Below are 21,345 nucleotides of genomic sequence, written 5' to 3' on the forward strand. Positions count from 1 at the left end.
CTACTCAACGTTTCCTGACAACAAATCACAAAATAACTGGTAGAATTTATTGTACATTGTCTCATTGAAAGATTCAAACTGTTTTCAGAAGTGCTCCTGAGTCCATGCCGTGGTTTCCACTCCAGAATCCTGTCTGTTTGTAATGCAGCGCTGCCGCCATCCAATCCATGAAATCATATCTGTACAAATTTCTGATGCGTATACTCAGGAAACACTTTGAAAAAAAAAAAACACCGTCTGCGAACACCCCTAAAAACCTTTGTCTGTAAATGCTTCTGATAACCATTGTCTGACAACAACCTCAAAACGTATCGTCTGTAAACCCTTCAGAAAACCACTGTCTGTGAACTCCCTAAAACCAACGCCTGTGAACGCAAACAAAAGCCATCATGTGAACACTTGGGAGAACGATGGTGTTTCCAGTAAGATCTAGAAGCTTGTCCAGACTTTCAGCTACAGAAAACATGGGACACGTTCTGAAGGAACCAGGAGAGAGGAAACCACAGGCTGTGGAGGAGCTCTGTCCTGAATCAAACATTTCTCTGTCAGACTGCCACAGTCGGTCTCTTCAGGGTTCTGAAAGGAGAGCTGGTGCAGCAATGCGTGACCAAGCCGATGTCCCAACTTTACTGGAACCTGCTGCTGCTGTCAGATTCTGCATGAACACACAGTTTTAAGACTAGTGCCATTTCCTTAGGGAGGATCGAATTGAATACCGGCAGTCGACTGATTTGTACATGACTGCATTCTGCTTTTATTTCCATTCTATACGACGTCCCAGCTTTTCTGGATTGGATGTCGCGCTAACAAACTGAGCCATGATAAAATCTGTCCAGTTTTCAGAGTTAGGAAACATCGTATTATGTCTTTGTGAGATTGACAAAGAAGCAAGGAAGCCATTGGCCCTCAGAAATGAGAACAGAAGACCTTCACCATCCCTACTTCCTCAAACTGTCCCTGCACATCTTTTCTTTTATCTTGGAGAAAACATCGAGCACAGTAGAGCCCACTCGGTAAAAAAAAAAAGGCAAGAGGAGGCTCACGGACAGATTGACACACCATCTGAGAGATCACTTAGCACCGTGTTAGGGAAGCGCTGAGCAGTTTATGAGTGTTAAAGACCATCTGACATGGCTGAAAGGGCGGTGCAGTTTGTACCCAGGTCATTTCGTACCTCTGCGATCGTCAACTTGATTAGTCATTCCGTACCTGGATTAACAACCACGCCATGCTGCATGAAGTTTATATCCACATTTATTACACGTATTCAAATGAAATGGAAACCCTTTGTTGCGTTTTGTCTGTTAGTTTACACAATAACAATGTTCGGATTCACTAAAAACTTAACTTTTAAAAAAAAGCTTCCGGAGTTTTCACAAGGCTTTGGTCTCCGTGTAAACAGGAAAAAAACGACTTTTTAAAACGCTGGTACTGCACATGAGCAATACTATCGTGGTGAACAGTTCTGCACGTTGGAGTAGATTGACTACAATATGTAATGAAAACAACAAATAACAAATACTGTGTATGGAAAAGCACCAGAAAATAATAAATAGTCGAAATGAATAAAAAATATTGTAAAGTTAAAAAAAAGAGAAATAATCTACATTGAAGTGAATAGGAAATATGGAAAAAAGGATGTTACGAGTACAGCTTCATTCTATACCACTTCATCCTGGGTAGTTGGGAGTTAATCTGAGCTGACTATGAGTGGGGGTAGGGTGTACCTGGACAGTTTACAGTCCACCACAGTGCTATAACGGTATAATATGAGTTATTGAAAATAAATAAATAATAATTCTAGGGAGAGTAGTTATTTAGTGGTAAGATTTTAGTAAGTGTGTATTATAATATTGTGGAAGAACCAATCCTTCATCTCTGTACTATTTATATAGGTTTGGATGTTTTGTGGAGATTTAACAGTAATGTGAAGATGAATGTCAAAGGCAAAATCTTATGTGGAGAATTTGGTGAATCATGGAAAATACCAATCAAAAAAGAACAGAAAAAAAAGAAAATAAAAAAATTATCACTAAGCATTTAGAGAAATACATAACGGAATAAGCCAGCCGGCCTTACTAGCCAAGTAATACCACTTTGTACCACAAGATGGTGTGGTGAGTGTCTCTTATTGCATTCAGTCCAAAACCAGAAGCAAAATCTCACACAAGTAATTGAAAGGGCGCTACAACTTTTAGCAACAACTAATGTGCAAACTCTGAAGAAACTGTGACTCTCTACTGCCACCCACAGCACAAAAGGTTCATAGTTAAACCTTACAGGTGAACGTCAGGTAGGAAATGACTCGACACAGCGGGGATGAACTGTTCTGGGTACAAACTGACCTGTATCCCAGTAAAATCATGAAGCAGCATCGTACACATGCACACTGAAAATAGGGAGATGCACACTGTGAGCGGAGAGGAGGAATGCACTAAAGCGAGGGATTAGTAGGCCAGAGCACCCTTACCAAAAGGAGGAGGTGAGCTGTCAACCTGGAAGGGGCAAAAATCAAGACCTACAAGGACCCAAAACCAGATAAAATGAGTGAAAAAATAGTGAAGACATACACGAGCACAACACACTTCAGACAATGCAAAAAAAGTGAAGGTGAACAAAAGGTATCTTTAAAGAAATCATTCAGGTGATGAAACAAAGTGAAACTCTTTGTCTAGGGTGTTGGGGCGGGGGTGAGGGATTTGGATGAAATTAGGGCTTTGAATAGTGACTCCTGATAAAGTGTTGCCACTGTGAGACAACATGACGCACCGGAGTCACTGCTCGGCTTCCCCAGCATTCCCAAGATGTCTGCATCAGTGTTCAGAACATCAGAAAGATCAACTAATGGTTCCTCAGACGGCTCTGCAAATGGGAGGAACAAAACAAAACAGAAAAACAGAAAGAAAGAAAACCAAACGGTCACAAATCATAACTGATGATGATGAGCGGACATGAGAGAATGATCTGAAACCATGTAGAAAATGATCCTGGTTAAGCCGCGCCCTCTCATTTACCCTGGAACACTTTAGTGAAGTGTAACGTCATTAAAATCTGACGACATCTGGAAATCTTCCTCATGAACAACTGGAGCTGCAGCTCCTCTATCGGAAATATACTTTCATTTTGTTACTCACCTTTTTATTTTTAACCAGCCACATTTTTGATTGCTGTAACACTGTTTATAAATACCAATGATCGATATTTTTTAATGCTGGTTGATGAAATCCAGATGAAAGATTAAGCAATTACATGTGGAGTTCCTCAGGGTTTGACACCGGGTCCACTGATATTTTATGTTAATTTAGGTTCAGATTTGCAATAATTTGTGAAGCAAGAACAAAGCTTGACGGGTACCAGTTGTCCAAAAATCTGGTGAATCTAATTATTTGTGATGTCCCTGAAAAATGTATCAGATCTTTGCAGGTACGTACGTGCTCCAGTTGTCCTGGTGGAAAGCGCTCCCGTGGCGCTCAGCAGGGGGTCCGACGACGGGTCCAGAAATCTGGCGGCAGGGTGCTTCCTCTCTGCTTGGTTCTGTCCGTCTTCCAGTAAACCCGACTTAACGCCCTGCTGTCGGCACTGCTTGCTTTTATCCAGCAGGTCTTTTCCAAAGAACGCCTCCTGAAGACAACAGCAGCACAGCACCGCTCACTTCCTTGTCCAAACATTGTCCGCTGCATGCGTCTTCTCAGTTCCTCCCATGTGACACAGCAGAAACCTCCTAATTGGTCCTCCTTCATATTGTAAGTGTTGTTTAAGTTTTACCAAAAGTGTCAGAATAGTCTTAACTGTCATTATTAAAAACAACAAAATTGAATTTGTTTTTATAAAAATAACTTGGCTCCTGTGCTGTGTGCAAAACTCTGTGATCCAGTTGACCCAAGAGATGTAAAAGGATGTAATGTGGAAATATGTATGTACTTTTAACTGCATTTCGCGGGAAATAAAAGCGGCAGCACCTTGAGTTCTTAAACAAATCCTGCATTAAGGCCATAAAGAAAACTGTGCTCAAATATAAACGTCAAATTATGGACATCTACAATTTAAATAATTATATCAAAAAGTAAATTTCTTTTCAAATAAAAGTTCAGTTTCTAAAATTTTAAGCAAAGGAAAATGCTTTTCAGGGTTGACGTTAACGTGTGGGGGAAACGCTTTAGAAATGACTATAAAGAACGCATAAAAAAGCTGAAAAGAAACAGTAACCACCACCCACCGACACCTCCACCACTGCCTCCTTCCTCCACAGTACTCCTCCTCCTCCACCTCCCTCAAGGTGCAGCTGCAGTTCATCGCCGCGCCGAGGCATTAAAAACCCGACGTGTTGCCCGATCAATAATTAAAGAACTGTGCTTCGCTCTGTCGGACCTTTAGGTTAGACCGACCCCCTCCTCGTGCCCGCAGTCGTGCAGGGATAAAGAGCGACAGTGACAGCTGCTGGCGGCTTAATGCACATTATATAGCGATGTTTTAGTCAACGCAAGGTGACACTGAGATACCGGCGAGGGCCTACGAGCCCCGCAGTCGTCTCCGGTTAAGCATCGGAGTGTCACTTCGGGAGGAGGACAGGAGCCATTTAAAGAGGACGATCAGAGTCGAGCTCAACCACAGAAGGAGCTCCCTGCTCTGGAAAACTCCCGCAAGTGGTTTCCAGCCCATGTGCTCTGGATTCCTCAGCCTCCCAAGGGTGAGATAAGACCCTCTCATGAAGATACGCCATGACGTGAGCGGACAATCTGTGCATGTGGGAGGGTCATCTGCATAACAATGCAACTAAAATAGATTCACTATCCAGCAATGAAACACATATTTCTCATTATCATGAAAACGGTTTTTAGATGGCAGTTGATTTGAAGTGAACTGTAAAAAGTATTGAATGCTTTATACAGTGCTGCAATGCTAAAAGGTCACGATTTTTTACTTGAATTTGAAAAAATAGTTGAACAGTATTGTAGAAATCATGTCAATAAGAGCCATAAGCCATAGGGCTCACCTTGCTAGCGGTCATTTACCAGCAAGGTTAGTGAAAGAGTTTGACCTTTTGAATGTTTAAAATGATACTGCAGAGCGAAGAATCCCATCATTTGACTTACTTTCATAAATTAACTGAACGCTATTAAGGAAATCATGTGAATTTCATGTTACAAGTCAAAAGTCATGAGGCAGAGGCTAACTGAGGCAAAAATGCTATTTCTGTGACATATTTCGTTTAACAGTTTAAGGTAGACGTATAACATTATTTTTATATTCTGATAGGCCGACAGTGATAATTCATATAGCACATGTCGCTACTTTCGCTACCTGGCTGACTGAATGAGAAAACCATAATAAATCCAACGATAAATTCAAAGTTTCATGAAGAAATGAATCATGTGTACTAATCTTTTCTCACACCATACATTCAATCTGTTTCCTCATTAAAAGCACGTGTTTCATATTAATAAACAACAAAAATAAAGGATAAATTGGGTGACACAGTGGAGTATTGGTTAGCACTCTTCGTCTCCTTGCTTTGATTGTAGAGTTTGCATGTCTCCCATGGGCGGCTCCCCAGTGTCAGATCTGATTGGCTCCTGCAGCTGAGACACGAACCTGCAGGTAGGTGGGAAATGCCTCCTCCAGCTTGGTCTTCTTCTTTCGGTAGCGCTTCTTAATTTTTTCCGGGACTTCCGGCCCGGGAGGCGCCTCGTCCACCGGAGTGTCGGGCAGAGCTTCAGGCCATCCTGCTGCAGAGACATTAAGACCTTCAGAATCTCCCCCTCACTATGCATTGAGAGAGAAACTCAGAGGAGCACTGACCTTCATCTTTCCCCGCCGGATGTTCCGACACGGAGCCGGATGAGTCCTTCCTGCAGAGCGAGCGCTTGGCTTTGCCCGGACCCTGTCCCGGACGGCTCCTCTGGCGGACCATGAACCCACCGATGCCTTGAGAAATGATAAATGTATTCTCATTGAATGCATCCATAAAAGAAAAAAAAACAACACATCTTTGTTCCAAACTTAGCAGGAAATATCAGCACCAGCTCTCAGACAGACGCAGCCGTTCTGAGTCCTCATTATCCCAACGTAAATGAAATGAACTGAACTGCACATGAGTGCATTGTGTGCGTTTAGCTTGTGTCATGAAGCTGTATTTGGAATGAACTGAGGGGTATTCCTGCAGCAGACTCGGCTCTCTGAGCTCCGGCCCAGCATGCACTGCACCATTTCACGCTTCAGAGAAGCTGTCTCCTTCCATCAGGTGCCCTACCCGGCCGGTACGGTTTCCTCTTCCTCTTCTTGCCTCCGTCGGCCCCCTTGGAGTCGTCCTCTACCGGCTCCCGCTCCAGGCTGGAGTCCGACTTGGCCTCGCAGTCGAGGAGCTCGGCTTCTGCGAGAGGAGAGAGCGCTGATGGTGAGTGACGGCTGGGTGCACGTCTGAACCCACGTCTACTGAGGACTCCGTTTATTTACATCCTCTCAACAATGATCCGTTTACTTCTTTTTGTAATTAATCAGATTATTTAATATCCTGTTAAGTCTGAAATCACACGATAAGATTTGAGGAATTGTCTTCAGTCTGACAGGAAACGGTACAGATTTTCAGCTAATTTACATTTGACATTTTAACTCATCTAGCAGATCCAAACTAGGCGTGAAACAACATAGTGTTTCAACAAGGAATATTTTGTTGGATGCGTGAGATTAAGTCTGAGATTAACTCAATAGGCTCGAACACAGATCAGTCACCCGAATAATAGATCCAAAACAGGTGGAACAATGAGACAAGAAAGGTAAATTAAACTGCTTTCTGATCTTTAACCGTTACTGCCAGTTAAAGAATCGTGACATTCTTGCAGTTTGCGATGAGGTGGAGTACCTCTGTGGTCCTCCATGTCTTCGTCACGGGACAGCTCACAGAGGGGGTCCATCGGGGGCTGCAGCACGGCCACGCTGTTCTGGTTGATGATCTTCAGCTTCAGCTTGGGTTTGGGTTTCCTGCGCCGCGACGCCGTGGCCGAGAGGCTCTGGAGCTGACAGAGGCCGGACTCCGTCAAACACACGCCGTCCTGGGTGTAGGTCCTCGACAGGTCTGAAAGAAGCAGCACCAGTCAGAGCAAGTGGGGCAATTATCCACAACCGTACTTGTGGTCAGTTGTATATGACCAAATTGGACTTATGCTACGACGAAAAAGGCTCATAAAATCTCCCCATCGTCAATTCGGATCCTTTTATTCCTGAGGACGTTATCGGCAAGCGTTTTCATCAGTAAAATACACCACTATGTTTTCATTTATACTCAAAAAGAGGCAGCCATATTTCATTCCCACTTCTTTTCACAGGAAGTGACATCATCAGATCAAACTCACCGATCTCCCTGGCCTTCGTGACGATCTGTGTCATCATGAGCGGCTCGGGAGCGTCTCTGCTCTTGGTCAGAACTGTCACGGACACATTCAAACAAGCACAGGGGTCAAAGGTCAGCCGTGATTACAGGAGGAGTTAAAGAGCTGGAGGAAGGTTCAGACTCCCACCTTTAGTGCTTTTGAAGGTTCGACACATTGTGCAGTCGAAGCTGCTCTCTGCGGCTTTTTCCACGTCTTCCTCCGAGTGTAGGCTCTGACAGGAGGCGTGAAACCACCTGAACACACACAAACACACACACACACACGATTACTTTTAATTCCATATCATCAGCTCTCAAACCAGTGGAGGCAGACTTTGTTTGCTTCCCATCAAAGTTTTTTTCCTGTAAATTTCCCTCATGTTGGATTGTTGTTGTTGAAATCGTTTTGAGGTTGTTTTTTTTCTGGAGTACAAATACTTCAATCTTTGTTTATAGATCACCCTTTTGGAAGTAAAATGCAACTAAAAATGCTTCCCGATGCCCCAAGAATACACAAAAAACTATTTAGAAATAAATATATGCACATGCACACACAAAAAGCCTGAATGTTGAATGATCGAAACTGTTCCAATTCAACAATGTCAAAAAAGGTTTTAAAAGAAAAATATATATACATTTATTTTTTAAAAAGCAAATATGATAAAAGCTAAGCTATGAAATTCCAAAATACATATATAAATCCACCACAATGTTTGCTTTGTTGGCTTCTTGATATATTTGAAAAACTTCCTTTTTTTTTTAAATATTGAAACGGCCACACAAAAAAAACGAGAAAAAAAAGCAGGCAAAATGTGCTCACATTTGGTTTGATATTTACACTAAACGACAAATAAAAAATCAGATTTTAATCAGCCATCAATTCTTGTAGATCACCTGTCACACTGCCGGCACTGCACGATGATGGTGCCCTCGCTGTAGTCCAGCAGGCACACCGGACACGTCACCAGGCTGGCACAGGGGGCGCATTGCGTGTAATTATTCTGCCAGTCGCACCTCAGGCCCGGCGTGGTGGCTCCACACTGCGTACAGGACACACACCTGCAGGGCCAGAGCGCAGAGGTCATTCACCCCGACACACCGTCGGAGAAAAGACACTAAACTGCTCACTGCTGGGGAAGCTCTCTTTCACAAACCACTCACATGAACCAAGATTCATTATTATTCACTCTGTGATATTTCCTTTTCATTAATAACAGATTTAATAATTAATTATATTTGTGAATGTATTAATTTAACCTAAAAGCCTTTCATACCACTTGCACTTCCAGCTGTCCTTGGGAACGTTCTGCAGAGGCGGGTCCAGGCAGTACGTGTGGTAGCTGATGTCGCAGTCATCGCACAGCAGCAGGCGTCCGGGGTCGGTGGCCTGACCGCACGCCTCGCACACCGTGCACTCCAGACAGCGCCAGCCTTTACTTAGAACCACCTTGTTGATCTGAGGGTGAAGAAGAGAGCCCAGAGCTGGAGCCTCACCGCAGCCGTTTCTGTGAGGTTTCTGCGAGTCGGTGGGACGGCGTACCTTTATTCCCACGCAGAACGGATGGTAGCACTGACCGCACTGAGCGCAGGCTAGGAGACGACCCTCCGCACCGAGACCGAAGCTCCCACACACCACACACATGTCCTACACACACAAGCAGTGCAATTTACCCAGTTAATACAAGTGGAGCAGCCGGAAGTCTAGAGCTACAGGAGCTACAGGAGCTGCAGAAGCTGCCACTGGAATTAATGATCTTTATTTGGCGAGAAAAACACAAATGCAAAAGAAAAAGAAAAAAAAGAAAAAAAAGAAAGAAAAGAAGTACCTGTTTGAGCGTGAAGCTGTCGTTGCTGGAGAAAATGACCACCGTGTTGTGCATGGCGTTCTCCTCCTCGTCTTTGAACGGGTACGGCGTCTCTATGGTGGTGATCTGCAAACCAGGACGGACACACACATCCAGTTTATTATCCACCGCAGCATCCGGTGAAACCACCACAGAAATAAATGACTGGCTTTTAATGCCAACAAATATAATAATGTGGAACATATTGGAATGCAGAAACCTCAGGTCAATAATATGAAAAGAAAAAAAATACAAAAGTAATATACCAATTATATACCTTTAAACAAAAGGTTAAATAAAAATGACAATGAATATGGACAACATAGATATTATTGGGCAAAATAAGGTAAATCTCAAAACTATACTAATAATGAAATACATTTCTTTTTTTAAATAATCCTTTGAAAAAAATTCAGACTAAGTCACCACACTGAAGTCCCAAAAAGTGAAATAAAAGTTTTGTTAAAACGATTTATGAAAATTACAGGAAAAATATATCAACGTAACACAAGCAAACAAAATAAATCAAAATTCAAAATGACCAAATAGAGTCAAATAAGAATGAAAAAATAAAATACAATATCATCTATATATATTAATTATCCTCAAATAAATATTAAATAAAAAAGGAGACAGACTAAATATTACAACGTAAATTGAAAAAAAAGTACTTGAAAAAGGGAATCAAAAGAAATATAAATTAATATGAAATACAACTATGAAATAAATCTTCAATTAAAAAAACTATAAAAATGATCAAATACAAGCTAAAACAGAATAAACAAAAATTATGAATTCTAAAATTAAAAATATAACCGAATTCTCTTGAATGTAAACGTCACGTACCCCCGGGTTGATGCTGGGACTCACACCATTCTTCCCTCTGGCTCTACCGCGTCCAGCCCGGCCCGAGAGACCGGCGCCGCGGGGCCTCCTCCTCCCAGGGAACCCGGACCCTCGACCCTGAGGATGAGAGGTCAAATCAGGGGGTCACGAGGTGAGATCAGATCAGAGATCAAAGATCAGGGAATCAGGTCAGAGGTCACACTACATTGTCTGACTCTTTCCAAACATGGCTCTTCCCACCAAGAAGGCGTCACACACCAACACCTCAAGAATTCTTTCTATCATTTCAATTTGCATTCAAATGAACTCAGATTGCAGTGATTTCCACAAAATTTGAATAAATTTAGATAATCGTGTGTGTAAATTTGATAAGAATGATCAGATCAAAAGGTTGAAGATCTAAAAAATAAATGATGTACTTGTGATTGAATGAAAATCTTTGCCGCGGTAATGTTTTCCGCGCTATCTGATCGTGAGAGGGTTTGACAGCTAAAATCAAAGGGAAATAAATCTAAAATTGACTCCATTATTAGTGCAAAGACATACATTTACAAGAAGAAAAATAACTGTTCTTGTGACGATGCATGCTGATGCAGGGAAACGTCCAATCAGCATGTGACTTTGACCTTTATTTGTCAAATACCAAGAAGGCTGTAAAATCCTTTCTGCCACAGTATTTTCTCTTCTGCAGTCTTCAACATGCACATCTTCACATCGTCACCTTCACAGCTAAATAAATTCAAATAAATCTTAAAACCTTTGTGGATTTCATGACTTTGCTTACTTTTTCGCTATTAGTAACCATTTATGGAAAATAAAATCCTTAAGCCCTCGAACCCTCAGAGTCTGGAAATCTTCTTTTAGAGAAGTAATTTCATCCTATTACATTTTTTTTAATAGATGAAAGCTGCAAATCCAGACTCTTTGTTGGTGTATGTTACGTTAATGGGAGGCAGCTTTAAGATGTCAAATTATGTTCTTCTCTGCTGTGGCCTTCAAAACAGTCAACAACCCAGCAAGAAGAACAAAAAAAAAAAAAATAAATCAAGCTGCTTATGGACAAAAAAAACGTTATATGTGCTTAAGTTTCTGCTGCCTGGTTTGGAAAAGTCTAAGAGCCACTTCAGCTCGATCATCATTTTTACCCCAAAAATTGCCCCGTTCCATTTAAACCTGCACTGAATCACAGTCCAACGAAAAGCTGGACAAACCAGTCTGAAAACCAAATATCAGAGCAGATTTTTCTCTCCTGAAGCTTCTAAATATCATTTTGGCTGAACAAATCCTCGCGTGGTCTTCTAAGCGGAAAAAGACTTCAGTAAATACTTAATATCAAAGCGCCAAGCGGCCATCGTGACAGAAATACAAAGTTTGGTTTAAGATACTAACCTTAGGTGATTGTATTTAATTTCATTTGTTTTAGTTTAAACCTGTTGTTTTATTGTTTTTATGATGGACATCATACCTGTTCAGTTTTATAGCTTATATGCAAATGTTTCAACAACCTGAGGTGGTTAACGTATGAAATATTCTGTAATTTGACAAATCAAAACTTTCTTTAAACTGTTTTAATGTTTTACGGTAGATGATTACATATGAGCACTATTTGCCAAAATAACAGTATTGATTGTTTTTATTGAAGTCTTTATACCTCCCAAACTGTGATTTGTTTTAGTCGTGCAGCCTTTCACGAACAGTCAGATCATTTTAAAGCACTGATAAAGAGCTCTAAACTTCAGCATTTTCGCTTTTTAATATTGTAACTTGGTAAATATGTTAAATTAATTACTATTGTTGAAGTGAGAGTAATGCAATCCCAGAAAATAATCCAGCTAAAGGACTGTTCTTCTTCATTACTTTTGAAAGCCTTCAGATCTCAAGAGGTGAAAATCGTTTTAAAATGAAATTAAAATGTGAATACTGTGTAATGAGCCTGTAGTTACTTCTTTAAACGCTAACCTTCTGATTGCACTGAAGCTTTCAAAGTCATTATCTTCATTGTTTGTAATGTCTTGCTCACAAACTATGAAAATATCCCACTGGCTCATGATGAGATGATAAAATACAGAGCAACCTCTGTCGAGGGGACACCCTGTACTGAGCGGGCGAATCGGTGTGCACGGACAGGTTTTTAACTGTTAACACATGTAAGCGAGCGGACAAAATGCCAAACGTAGACAACGGACAGGTTTTCCTGGTAAATTTCAAATCGAGCAGACCCCAGAACAGTCAAGGTAGTAAGTTTCCACGTCTTCCTGATGTCTGCCATCTTTGATTTCTCTACCTGGCCGCCAAGTACATTCAGGGAGCGATCAGATCATTTTTTTTTTTTTACGCGCTTGTCCTTGGATTTCATGGCTTCCTTTCATCAGAAGTTTTACTGTGAACATGATTTATTGCATTCAATGCTGTTAATATGGCAACAAACGCTTAAAAAAAAAAAAAAAAAAAAAAAACTCAAAGAAATGTGTGCCCCGTTCCTCCTCTCAGCAGTATAAATAAATCTCCCTCCTTCGTTTGGCCCCTGCCGCTTGCCGTAGTGGTGCTCAGTGTGCGTGCGGGCTACACCGGTGACGTTCAGGGGCGCTCTGCTAAACACAGGGGGGACCAATCGGAGGGCGGCTCCGGTATTTACCACTCTGATGCTCCAGCCGGGGCTGCCGGAGTACTGCCTGGTCTTTGGGATGTCCCACCCCTCGGGCTGGTCTGGTGACCAGGACAAGGGTGAGCTGACACTGCTATGGGGGCTCCATGCACCCTAAGGTAAGGGAGGGTTGGGTGGGTGGGTGGGTGAGAGAGTGAGAGAGGGAGGGAGAAGGAGGAGGAGGAGGAGGAGGAGGGCGACAAAATGCAGCAACTTAAAAACAAAGCCAGCGAAGAAACAAAACATCCAAAGGAAAAGATGTTAGAGAAAAGCGGTGAGCTTCGAATGGAGCTCTGTTTGGAGTCATTTTTCCAATTTTTAAACTCCTCTGCTCAGCACTAAAAGCTATTTTCAGTTTGTTTACCAATTTAAAAAGTATTTACTGATTTACTGAGTTATACTGACGGATTTGGATTAAAGAAATGAGAAAGAGAACATTTAAGAAAATTTGTTATTTGATTTCTGGTTAAAAGTTCTGAATTAACTGAGAAAAATGACTGGTTGGCTCGCCAAAAATTTAAAGATACGACAAATCAGGTGAAGATGAGGCAGAATGAGGTTGTGTAAATACTTCTGAAAATACTATTTCTGTAAATATTGGCTTATATACTGCAGTTTTGTTTAGCTGATACACGACTAGCTGGCTCTGCAATGAAGTTCATCTTCTGCATATATTGTTTGACTAAGAATATCGAGCAAATAAAGACATTTATTAGTTTAACAATAGATTTTTAAATCTGTGTCAAAATATGAAAAAGAAAAACTAGAATGGTACAACAATGGTATTTAAATTTAGTTGTATTTTTTTGTTTTGTGACGTTTTTACTTATCAAAGCTCTTTGTTTCAGCTTTGGCTGCTAAAAAAGGTTCATGTGGATCCGAAATATGACTAAACTGAAATTAACTTACTGAATGAGAATCACTCCCAGAAGTGTATGTTAATTATAGTGATAATAAAATCTGAAAATCCACAACAGAACGTACCAGCAACAATTTAAACCAATTTTTTGGGACAATTTATGCAAACAATATAAATACGTGCTACGGACAACTTTTTTTTTTTTTTAAATAAAACATTAGATTCATTTTAACCGTAAATTATACTGTGTACAAAACCTGATGCATAACAAGCAAATTATTTCAGATATTTCAATCTCTTAAGGGAAAATGTTTTAATGAAAAGCAGCAAACAGACCACAATAAGTTATTATTCTGTGTTAAAGTCGATACTTTCATGCACAGTAGTTATAGAAGTTTCTCATCATCTCGTTGGAGAAGCCGGGCCGGGTTAGTTACAGTTCGAGCGGGAAACATCCAGCAGGTAAAGAGATGCTGCTAATCTGAAGAAAGGCAAACTCAAGAGAAGCAGTAGATTACCTCAGGCGGTCCCTAACAAATTAGTTTGAGCAGTAAAACGCTGGTTTAAGACGTCGAAGAGGAAAGGACAACATTTTGCACAAGTCTCCCCTCACCACAGCATCATTCATAATACAGTCATGGGTGTAATCTAAATCCCATTGCTACCTTTCGAAGAGTGTATATTCAGAGTCTGCCATCATCTGCAGACGCTGAGACAACATTGTGAGGAGATTAAACCATTCATCAGTGACTCACCGTCATGGAGATAAATAAGATGGATGGAGTGATGATGAACAGAACTTATCAACAGGATAATAGAGGATGGATGTCTAAGACATGGACATGACATGAAGAGATGATTGGGGTAGAATAAAGTGAAATCTAAGGATGAACTGCTCTGGGAAAAATAATTTCCCCAACATTTAATAAAACAAATTAACTGACTTGTGTAAAGTGAAAAGCCTAAAGCCCTGAACATAATCTGGTGAGTGCTACACATTCATTTAAATAAATCACAGGGAATAAGTGGTGAAGCTATAAAAAAAAAAAAGAAAAAAGTTTCCAAAAGTGATTGATATTCAGCTGAGGTGTGAGCGAGCACTGAGGCTATAACACACCAAGCTCACGATGAGACGGAGCATAACTACGGACACAACCCGACTGAATCCAAACTCATCCCACCCGCCACACACACACACGCACAGACACACACACAGCTTCAAGAAACCTTAAAACCGCAACGACCAAACCACCACAGCATGGAAATTTACTGCCGGGTTTTTAACAATTGAACCATCAAAAACTTTTATCCTCTCTGAATAAAAAAGGTTCCAAACATTTCTTCTCCTCAGAGCCTCCCCAGAGTTATTGGACCAGTTCAAATCAAACGTCGACAACCTTGGAGGAGCGAAGCCTCGGGCCTCGCCTGTGATCTCTGGCGATCCCTCAAGGGAGTCCTGAACCCTAGGTTGGGAGACACTGATCCAAATAATGAAAAGGCCAAAGTGTATGGCATCATCATGTCAAGATCTAAAATAAACCCCCTCTCTTTAAATGGCAAAGTCAAGAGGAATTGATACTGAAAGAAGTGTGAAATGCTAATAAATGTGATCTGTAGGCAGTTTTTTTTTGTTTTGTTTTTTAACACAGTCCACAATAAGAGAGCAAAATTTGATTTCCTTCCATCATTCTTTTGTCTTTAACTTTGCCCATGCAGGTCAATCTCTGTCTGATGAGAAATATATGAATTGTGTTTTCTTTATGGAAATGATTACAAGGAGAATGTGCCCAACAAGCACATCTGTGAGTACTTCCTGTAAGTCCCGATGAAGACCAAACAGGCACAATCACCGAGAAACTGCACCACGAATTCCACAAATAACCATATTACAGTCAAGTTAATCGAATAATTAAATGTTAAAAAAATATATTTCAAAGATGCAGATTTTCACTTCATTGTAAACTTCTACTACAAAGTAGGAAAATACTTAGAATGAATTCATATTTTTTGAGGCATTACTACCAATATAAACTATTTCAGATTTTTAAATTCACAAAGGAGTTCAACCTGCAGGGACAAGTGAAGGGACAAAAAAGAAAACTTTGATATGGAGGATATTAATATGAAGCAATGTTTCCTTTAGATACAGTTTGGGAACAGATCAAATGACTAAATGAGTGAATAAAAATCCTTCTGATATCTCAGTAAAAACATTTTTTTTAAGAGAGGAAAAAGTGTTTTATCACCCACCAATGTTAAAAAAATAAATAAATCCAGTCTATAATTTCTGTACTTTATAACTGTGGCTCTCAAGGTGCTTATGTCTACAACCAAAGAGAGAGAAAGCTCTAACTTTAGTCAATAAGAATATCACTAAACTACGATGTTCACATTATTGGATGCCTATAGTCTGCTGTAAATATAAATCCAATAATGTGAACATCGTAGTTTAGTGATATTCTTATTGACTAAAGTTAGAGCTTTCTCTCTCTTTGGTTGTAGACATAAGCACCTTGAGAGCCACAGTTATAAAGTACAGAAATTATAGACTGGATTTATTTTTTTTTTTAACATTGGTGGGTGATAAAGGTTGCACTAATATGCCCTTCAGGATGAAGAATGAATGAAAAGTTTAGCATGTAGAAAATTGTTAAATATTGAAAAAAAATACATCGGTTAAACTTCTATTCCCGCACTGTTTTAGAAAGGATTGAGAGTTTTCTGGTCCTCCTGTGATATTTTCTTTGAATGAGCTTACTTTCCAGTTTTGACACTGAATGAAAATCTGTGAGGTTCTTCATTCATCCAGTTCCTGCTATTTCTAACAGTATGATGAAGGCTATGGGAGCTCTTTGAGTTCTGAGGACCTAAAGTCGAAAAACACTGCAAGTATGAGCGCTGCAAAATGTTGGAAACTTTAAGAAAGTTCAGCTGCCTTCATGATACGGTCAGAAATGACAGTGTCTAGACAGCAAACACAGCAGAGATCAGAGATCACAGCTGTGTGGTGACACTCGGACTTGTACCTGTTTCACTCTCGGCCTCCCAGGAGAAAACTTCCTCTTGGTGATGGCGGGCTTCCCCATGCCGATCTTGGGAGTGAAAGGGATGAGGGTGTTGGTGGGCACCACGCTGCTGCTGCGCTCGCTCAGTGAGGGTGGATCTCTGAGGGGGAGGGGTAGGGCCCGGGCCAGAGGGGAAGGGTAGGAGGAAGAAGAAGAAGAAGAAGAGGACGAGACCATTTCAGCCAGTCGCTCCACAGATGTTTTGAAGGGTTTCTCCTCTGGAGACAAGCTAGAAAATGACAGGTTAGGCTGGGTCTCCGGTGTCGTGTCCATTTCCTCTGATGTGCCAGCAGCCGAGGGTTTAACAGTCTCTGCCGGGTTCCTGTGGAAAATGCCCTCCGTCCTCTCCTGGTTAAGTTCTGTGGGAGCGGTTTCCAGGAGAGAAGCCCTGACTGCGTCCACACTCGAAGGCTGGGGTCGTGGGATTTCGGTGGGTTGGTCCGTGAAGGGTACTGAAGCAGTACTTGGTTCTTTGGTGGTTGAGATGATGGCCATAAGATCCTTTGTGCTGGGGGTGACCGTGCCCTGCTGGGGGCCGGCCTCACTGTCTGCTGGTTGGATTTGTAACGTGGCGTCCTGCGTTTGTAGTGCTTCCATCGGGCGCTGGGCTGGAAAGGACTCGGTGATTGGAGCCGCTGAGGACGCGAGACTCTCCGAAGAGCTGAGTGTGGCTCGGGCTGCTGGCTGCGCTTCTGTAGAAAGAAAGCCAAAAAACAAATGTACACAACATCTTAAGATCAACTTCAAGATGAACAGGTGGAATAAGAGTCTGTACTTACTCAGGACTCTGCATTTATAACAACTTTAATTATACTAGAGGTTTTTACTTAAAAAAAAAAAAACACTGTAAACTAAGAGTAGACATTTTTGCAGTTTCCTTCAAAACGAAAGGTTTTGAATTATTATAAACTTCACCCACAAGAGGTGAAAAGTGTCTCACATACATCTATTGCAACTGGCTACTAAAGATGCCAATGACATATGGAACACGAGTATTTACTATAATTAATCACAATTTAAGTTAATAATCTTTAACACCAAAATGCGCTTAGTGATAATTAGTGTTACTAATCTATGAGAGTTACAGTCAATGCAAACACAGTAAAGCAAACGAACACACGCACACGATGTGGAAACAGTCCAATTTTACAAACCTGGTTCAAATTCAGCTGCATTTCTGCTGTCACATGTTTCAGTAACCTGTGTCTCCATCGTTTCTGAGCCCACCGAAGATTCTGAAAGAGATCAAATATGAAGGTTAAAGACGGTACGTGTCCTTCTGTTGACATTAATCTGGAGAGAATAAAAATAAAGAGAAAATAGAAGTTAAGGTTACTCGTCATCACAGCGTGTATATAGGAGCTTCTCTGCACCCAAGCTAAGCTAAAATGTATGGTTTTGGTTATTTATAGATCAGTAATGGGCCTTTCCACGAGCATTTGCTCGGCTTGCCTCGCCTCGGTTATTAGGCTTTTCCATTACGTGTTAGTACCTGATACCAGGTACTTTCCTAGGACCTGCATGACTGGGGATCCAAGTGAGCTATGGCAAGCCGACAATGTGACGTCGGCAGACGACAGGCTCCTGATTGGCCGGGGCGCAAAGACACAGATGAGTCAGGAAAGCGACTGTTTCTTGAGTTAACCCAGCTATTTTTAAAACCCTATCAAAACAAGAAGATGCACTGAAATCCACCCCAGCAGCAACAACGAGGTGCAGACATTTCTTTGTCTAGTGGCTGATCAGAGGATTCAGTGGGAGCAAGACGTATTGACCGAATATCGGGAAGTCTCCGAGCTGACCGCCATCCACGGATACCACTGGTGTTTCGAATTAACCGGTTACTGTGTTAACTGGTGACCGGCTTCCTCGACCGTCCCCTGTAACAGCATATGTAAAAACCTGACCGAACTCTGTACCTGTCCTGGCGAACGCCGTTTAACGGCATTTCCATTAAAGTTTAAAGTATCATACTGTTTGTTTGCCTTATTTTACCATCAGCCGCAACAAACAGCTGGTGGCAGAAGTTGGTTTATACCAGTTAACAGGGGGAACCAGTTAAAACAAAACACCAGACAGTGAAGTGATCAGAACAATCCGCATTTTGTAATAACAATAATTTGAGCTGATACTTAACATGTTGTAGCTCCACCCTTCTGAATGCATGCGCAGTCGTCCATACAGATTCTATTGGTGTATAAGCAAAACAGAGTTGAGGCGCGAGGTGATAGAATAGGGGGGGGGGGGGGGGGGGGGGGGGCTCTATACCTATGTGATGTCCCCCCCACGCCTCTCTATAGGTATGCCATGTGTTCCCCCCTCTGTCTTTCTATAACCACGTGATGTGATGTGTTGTGCCTCTTCTGCCTCTGTTTAACTATGAGAACCCCCCGAACCCCCCCATAGCTGTATGATGTATGCACCCTCTCTCTTAAACTAAGTGATGTATCATCCCACCCCCCACTTCTCTTTAGCTCTGTGATGCCCCCCGCACCTCCCTCTTTGGTTGTGTGATATGTCGCGCCTCCCACCCCCCATCAAAGCCATCAGGGTGGTATGAATGGTACTAGTCATGCTGGACTCCCTCACAGCCTCTGACTATACAGATAGCCCAGTCTTAAGGAGGCGCTCTCCATTTCCAGTCCACAAGTTCCCACGTCACACCGACCCCGGCTCACGCGTGCACCTGCTCGCCGGCGCTGCCAGGAGGGGAGGGGGGGAGGGCACATGGCGGGGCCTGTGTGCTCGCAGGTGCTCATCCGGTGCCGGCGCCAGCAGCTCAATCAGGGAGATCCGAGTATACCCAGCCATCGGCTATTAACCCGGCCCGCCGCGCATTCACATGCAAGCCGCCGCTTCCTACGGCTTCCTACAGTGAATGAGGTGACGCCTCGGATAAAGACGGTGCTTTGATGGAGGCGGAGAAGCAGCGGAGTCGGTCTGACCTGTGCTCCCTCAGCATCTGTCAAGAGAGTCACTGTAAGACTCTTTAACCCTTCACAGCCCGCTGATTCAAGCCTCATAGAGCGAGTCAAATCAAAGCAGCTTTAAAGTGGAGCCGTTTAAATGTAAATGCTGTGGGAATATATGCAAGTATTTTATCTCTGCTGAACTACCTGGCAAATAAAATTCTTGATTAATGTGATATCAACAAAAAGCATTATTAAAGGTTGCTTTTTTTTTTAATTTGAAAGAAAAACATTTATTGATTGTAACTTAATTCTTAAAAATCGCATGATTGATCATTTCTTGTGCTATTTGTTGATATGCATAATTATATTGTGAGAATGATGAATTTGCACTATTGTGCAGGTCCAGAGGTTAGCAATCTCATCTCACAGTGAGAACATCCCCGGTTCAATTCCAGGCCTGAGGGACACGAGGACCAACAACCAAGGAGAGACAAGTTTAATTTCCAGACACTCAATGCAAACCTCCAAAGCTTGTGCTTGTGTGTGTGTGTGTGTGTGTGTGTGTGTGTGTGTGTGTGTGTGTGTGTGTGTGTGTGTGTGTGTGTGTGTGTGTGTGTGTGTGTGTGTGTGTGTGTGAGTGAGAACAGTAATGAATGAGCTCTGCAGCACCACTGCGAGAGAGAGAGGAAGAGAGGAAGAGAGAAAGAGAGAGCGAGAGAGAGACTCTGCAGAGCTGTCACAGAAATCCTCATCCTCATCATCTGCAACCTCATCATCATCATCCTCTCCATCTCGTTTCTTCAGCGCAGCTCAGAGTTTCATGTAGGCAGATTCCAGCAGTGATTTCAAGAAGCTGTGTGACCAGCAGGCAGCAGCAGATACATGCTAGATCAGGTTTATTACCAAGCTGGTTCTGAGGTTTATTTTAGCCAGCCGAAACTCAAGCTCAGACCAGATTCTGGAGGGACCACCAAAGGTACGCTCATATGTCGTGTATAACACACAGAAGGAGCACTTATTAGGTTTACTGGATAACAGGTGCATCACATTTGGGTTGTACCAGAATGATCAAACCTTTGTTACCAGTATCTTCGGAACACGGGGGACTTCCAAAACTAGACTGTAACTAACTACTCCAAAACTAAGTCTGAAAACAGCATAAAAATAGCCTCTTCGTAGGGATGCCAATTTTCCACATTTTATCAAAAAATGTGATCAGTAAATACTCATTTAAAAGTGAGCCATTGTGCCACTAAAGACTTCCACTACAGTGCAGAGACGGATGGACACACACAATCCAAAACACAGGAGACATGAAGATAAGCGCTTCCTAAAGTAAAAAAAAAAAATTCCATTCACAGGCTGCACATACTTATTCCCAGTGGACAAGATGGAGAAACAAAGCACTTTAACATTTCAAAACACTGAATTACAAAGGCAATGGACGCTTTAATCTGCCGCTAGTAGGACGCCATCTGGTTATTGGGGAATCCTCAGAAAAGACTCCAAATAAAAGTGGGAGTGCATCTCTTGGTTTTAGTCCAAACTGCTTTTTTCACAAAATTTTTCATCTGCAACCACGGCGAATTTCAAAAAAGCTTCCTCCGCGCTGACAAACTGGTGCCGTGAAGCCAAAACTTTTAACTGCTTCTGCACGGCTGGAGACCGAGTCAATGAACCCACAGAGCTACAAAGCCCACGCTTCGTTTTCCGTCTCGTGACCTGCTGGCTGATCTGTGCGTGAGCCTGTAATATGAGAACATCCTCGTCATTACAAGGCGTGATTAATGTGCCGATCAAACAGGTTTG

General features: G+C 42.0%; 1 protein-coding gene across 1 annotated transcript in view; it reads right to left on the reverse strand.

The window, feature by feature from the left end:
• The window catches only part of kmt2cb (lysine (K)-specific methyltransferase 2Cb), a gene marked incomplete at its 5' end in the record, with an annotated part of 73,789 nt that overhangs the window by 27,559 nt on the left and 24,885 nt on the right, over positions 1–21,345 (reverse strand). The window contains 16 exons of the mRNA XM_080470500.1: positions 2,471–2,518; positions 2,770–2,862; positions 3,432–3,621; positions 5,593–5,723; positions 5,800–5,925; positions 6,251–6,370; positions 6,860–7,072; positions 7,350–7,421; positions 7,515–7,621; positions 8,261–8,425; positions 8,641–8,822; positions 8,907–9,011; positions 9,193–9,297; positions 10,057–10,173; positions 12,692–12,814; positions 16,586–17,316. Coding sequence (XP_080326626.1) covers positions 2,471–2,518; positions 2,770–2,862; positions 3,432–3,621; positions 5,593–5,723; positions 5,800–5,925; positions 6,251–6,370; positions 6,860–7,072; positions 7,350–7,421; positions 7,515–7,621; positions 8,261–8,425; positions 8,641–8,822; positions 8,907–9,011; positions 9,193–9,297; positions 10,057–10,173; positions 12,692–12,814; positions 16,586–17,316 — 2,628 coding nt within the window. The remainder of the gene's footprint in view (positions 1–2,470; positions 2,519–2,769; positions 2,863–3,431; positions 3,622–5,592; positions 5,724–5,799; positions 5,926–6,250; positions 6,371–6,859; positions 7,073–7,349; positions 7,422–7,514; positions 7,622–8,260; positions 8,426–8,640; positions 8,823–8,906; positions 9,012–9,192; positions 9,298–10,056; positions 10,174–12,691; positions 12,815–16,585; positions 17,317–21,345) is intronic.

The sequence above is a fragment of the Lipophrys pholis genome (genome assembly GCF_963383615.2).
Source record: "Lipophrys pholis genome assembly, chromosome: 1".
Lineage (NCBI taxonomy): Eukaryota > Metazoa > Chordata > Actinopteri > Blenniiformes > Blenniidae > Lipophrys > Lipophrys pholis.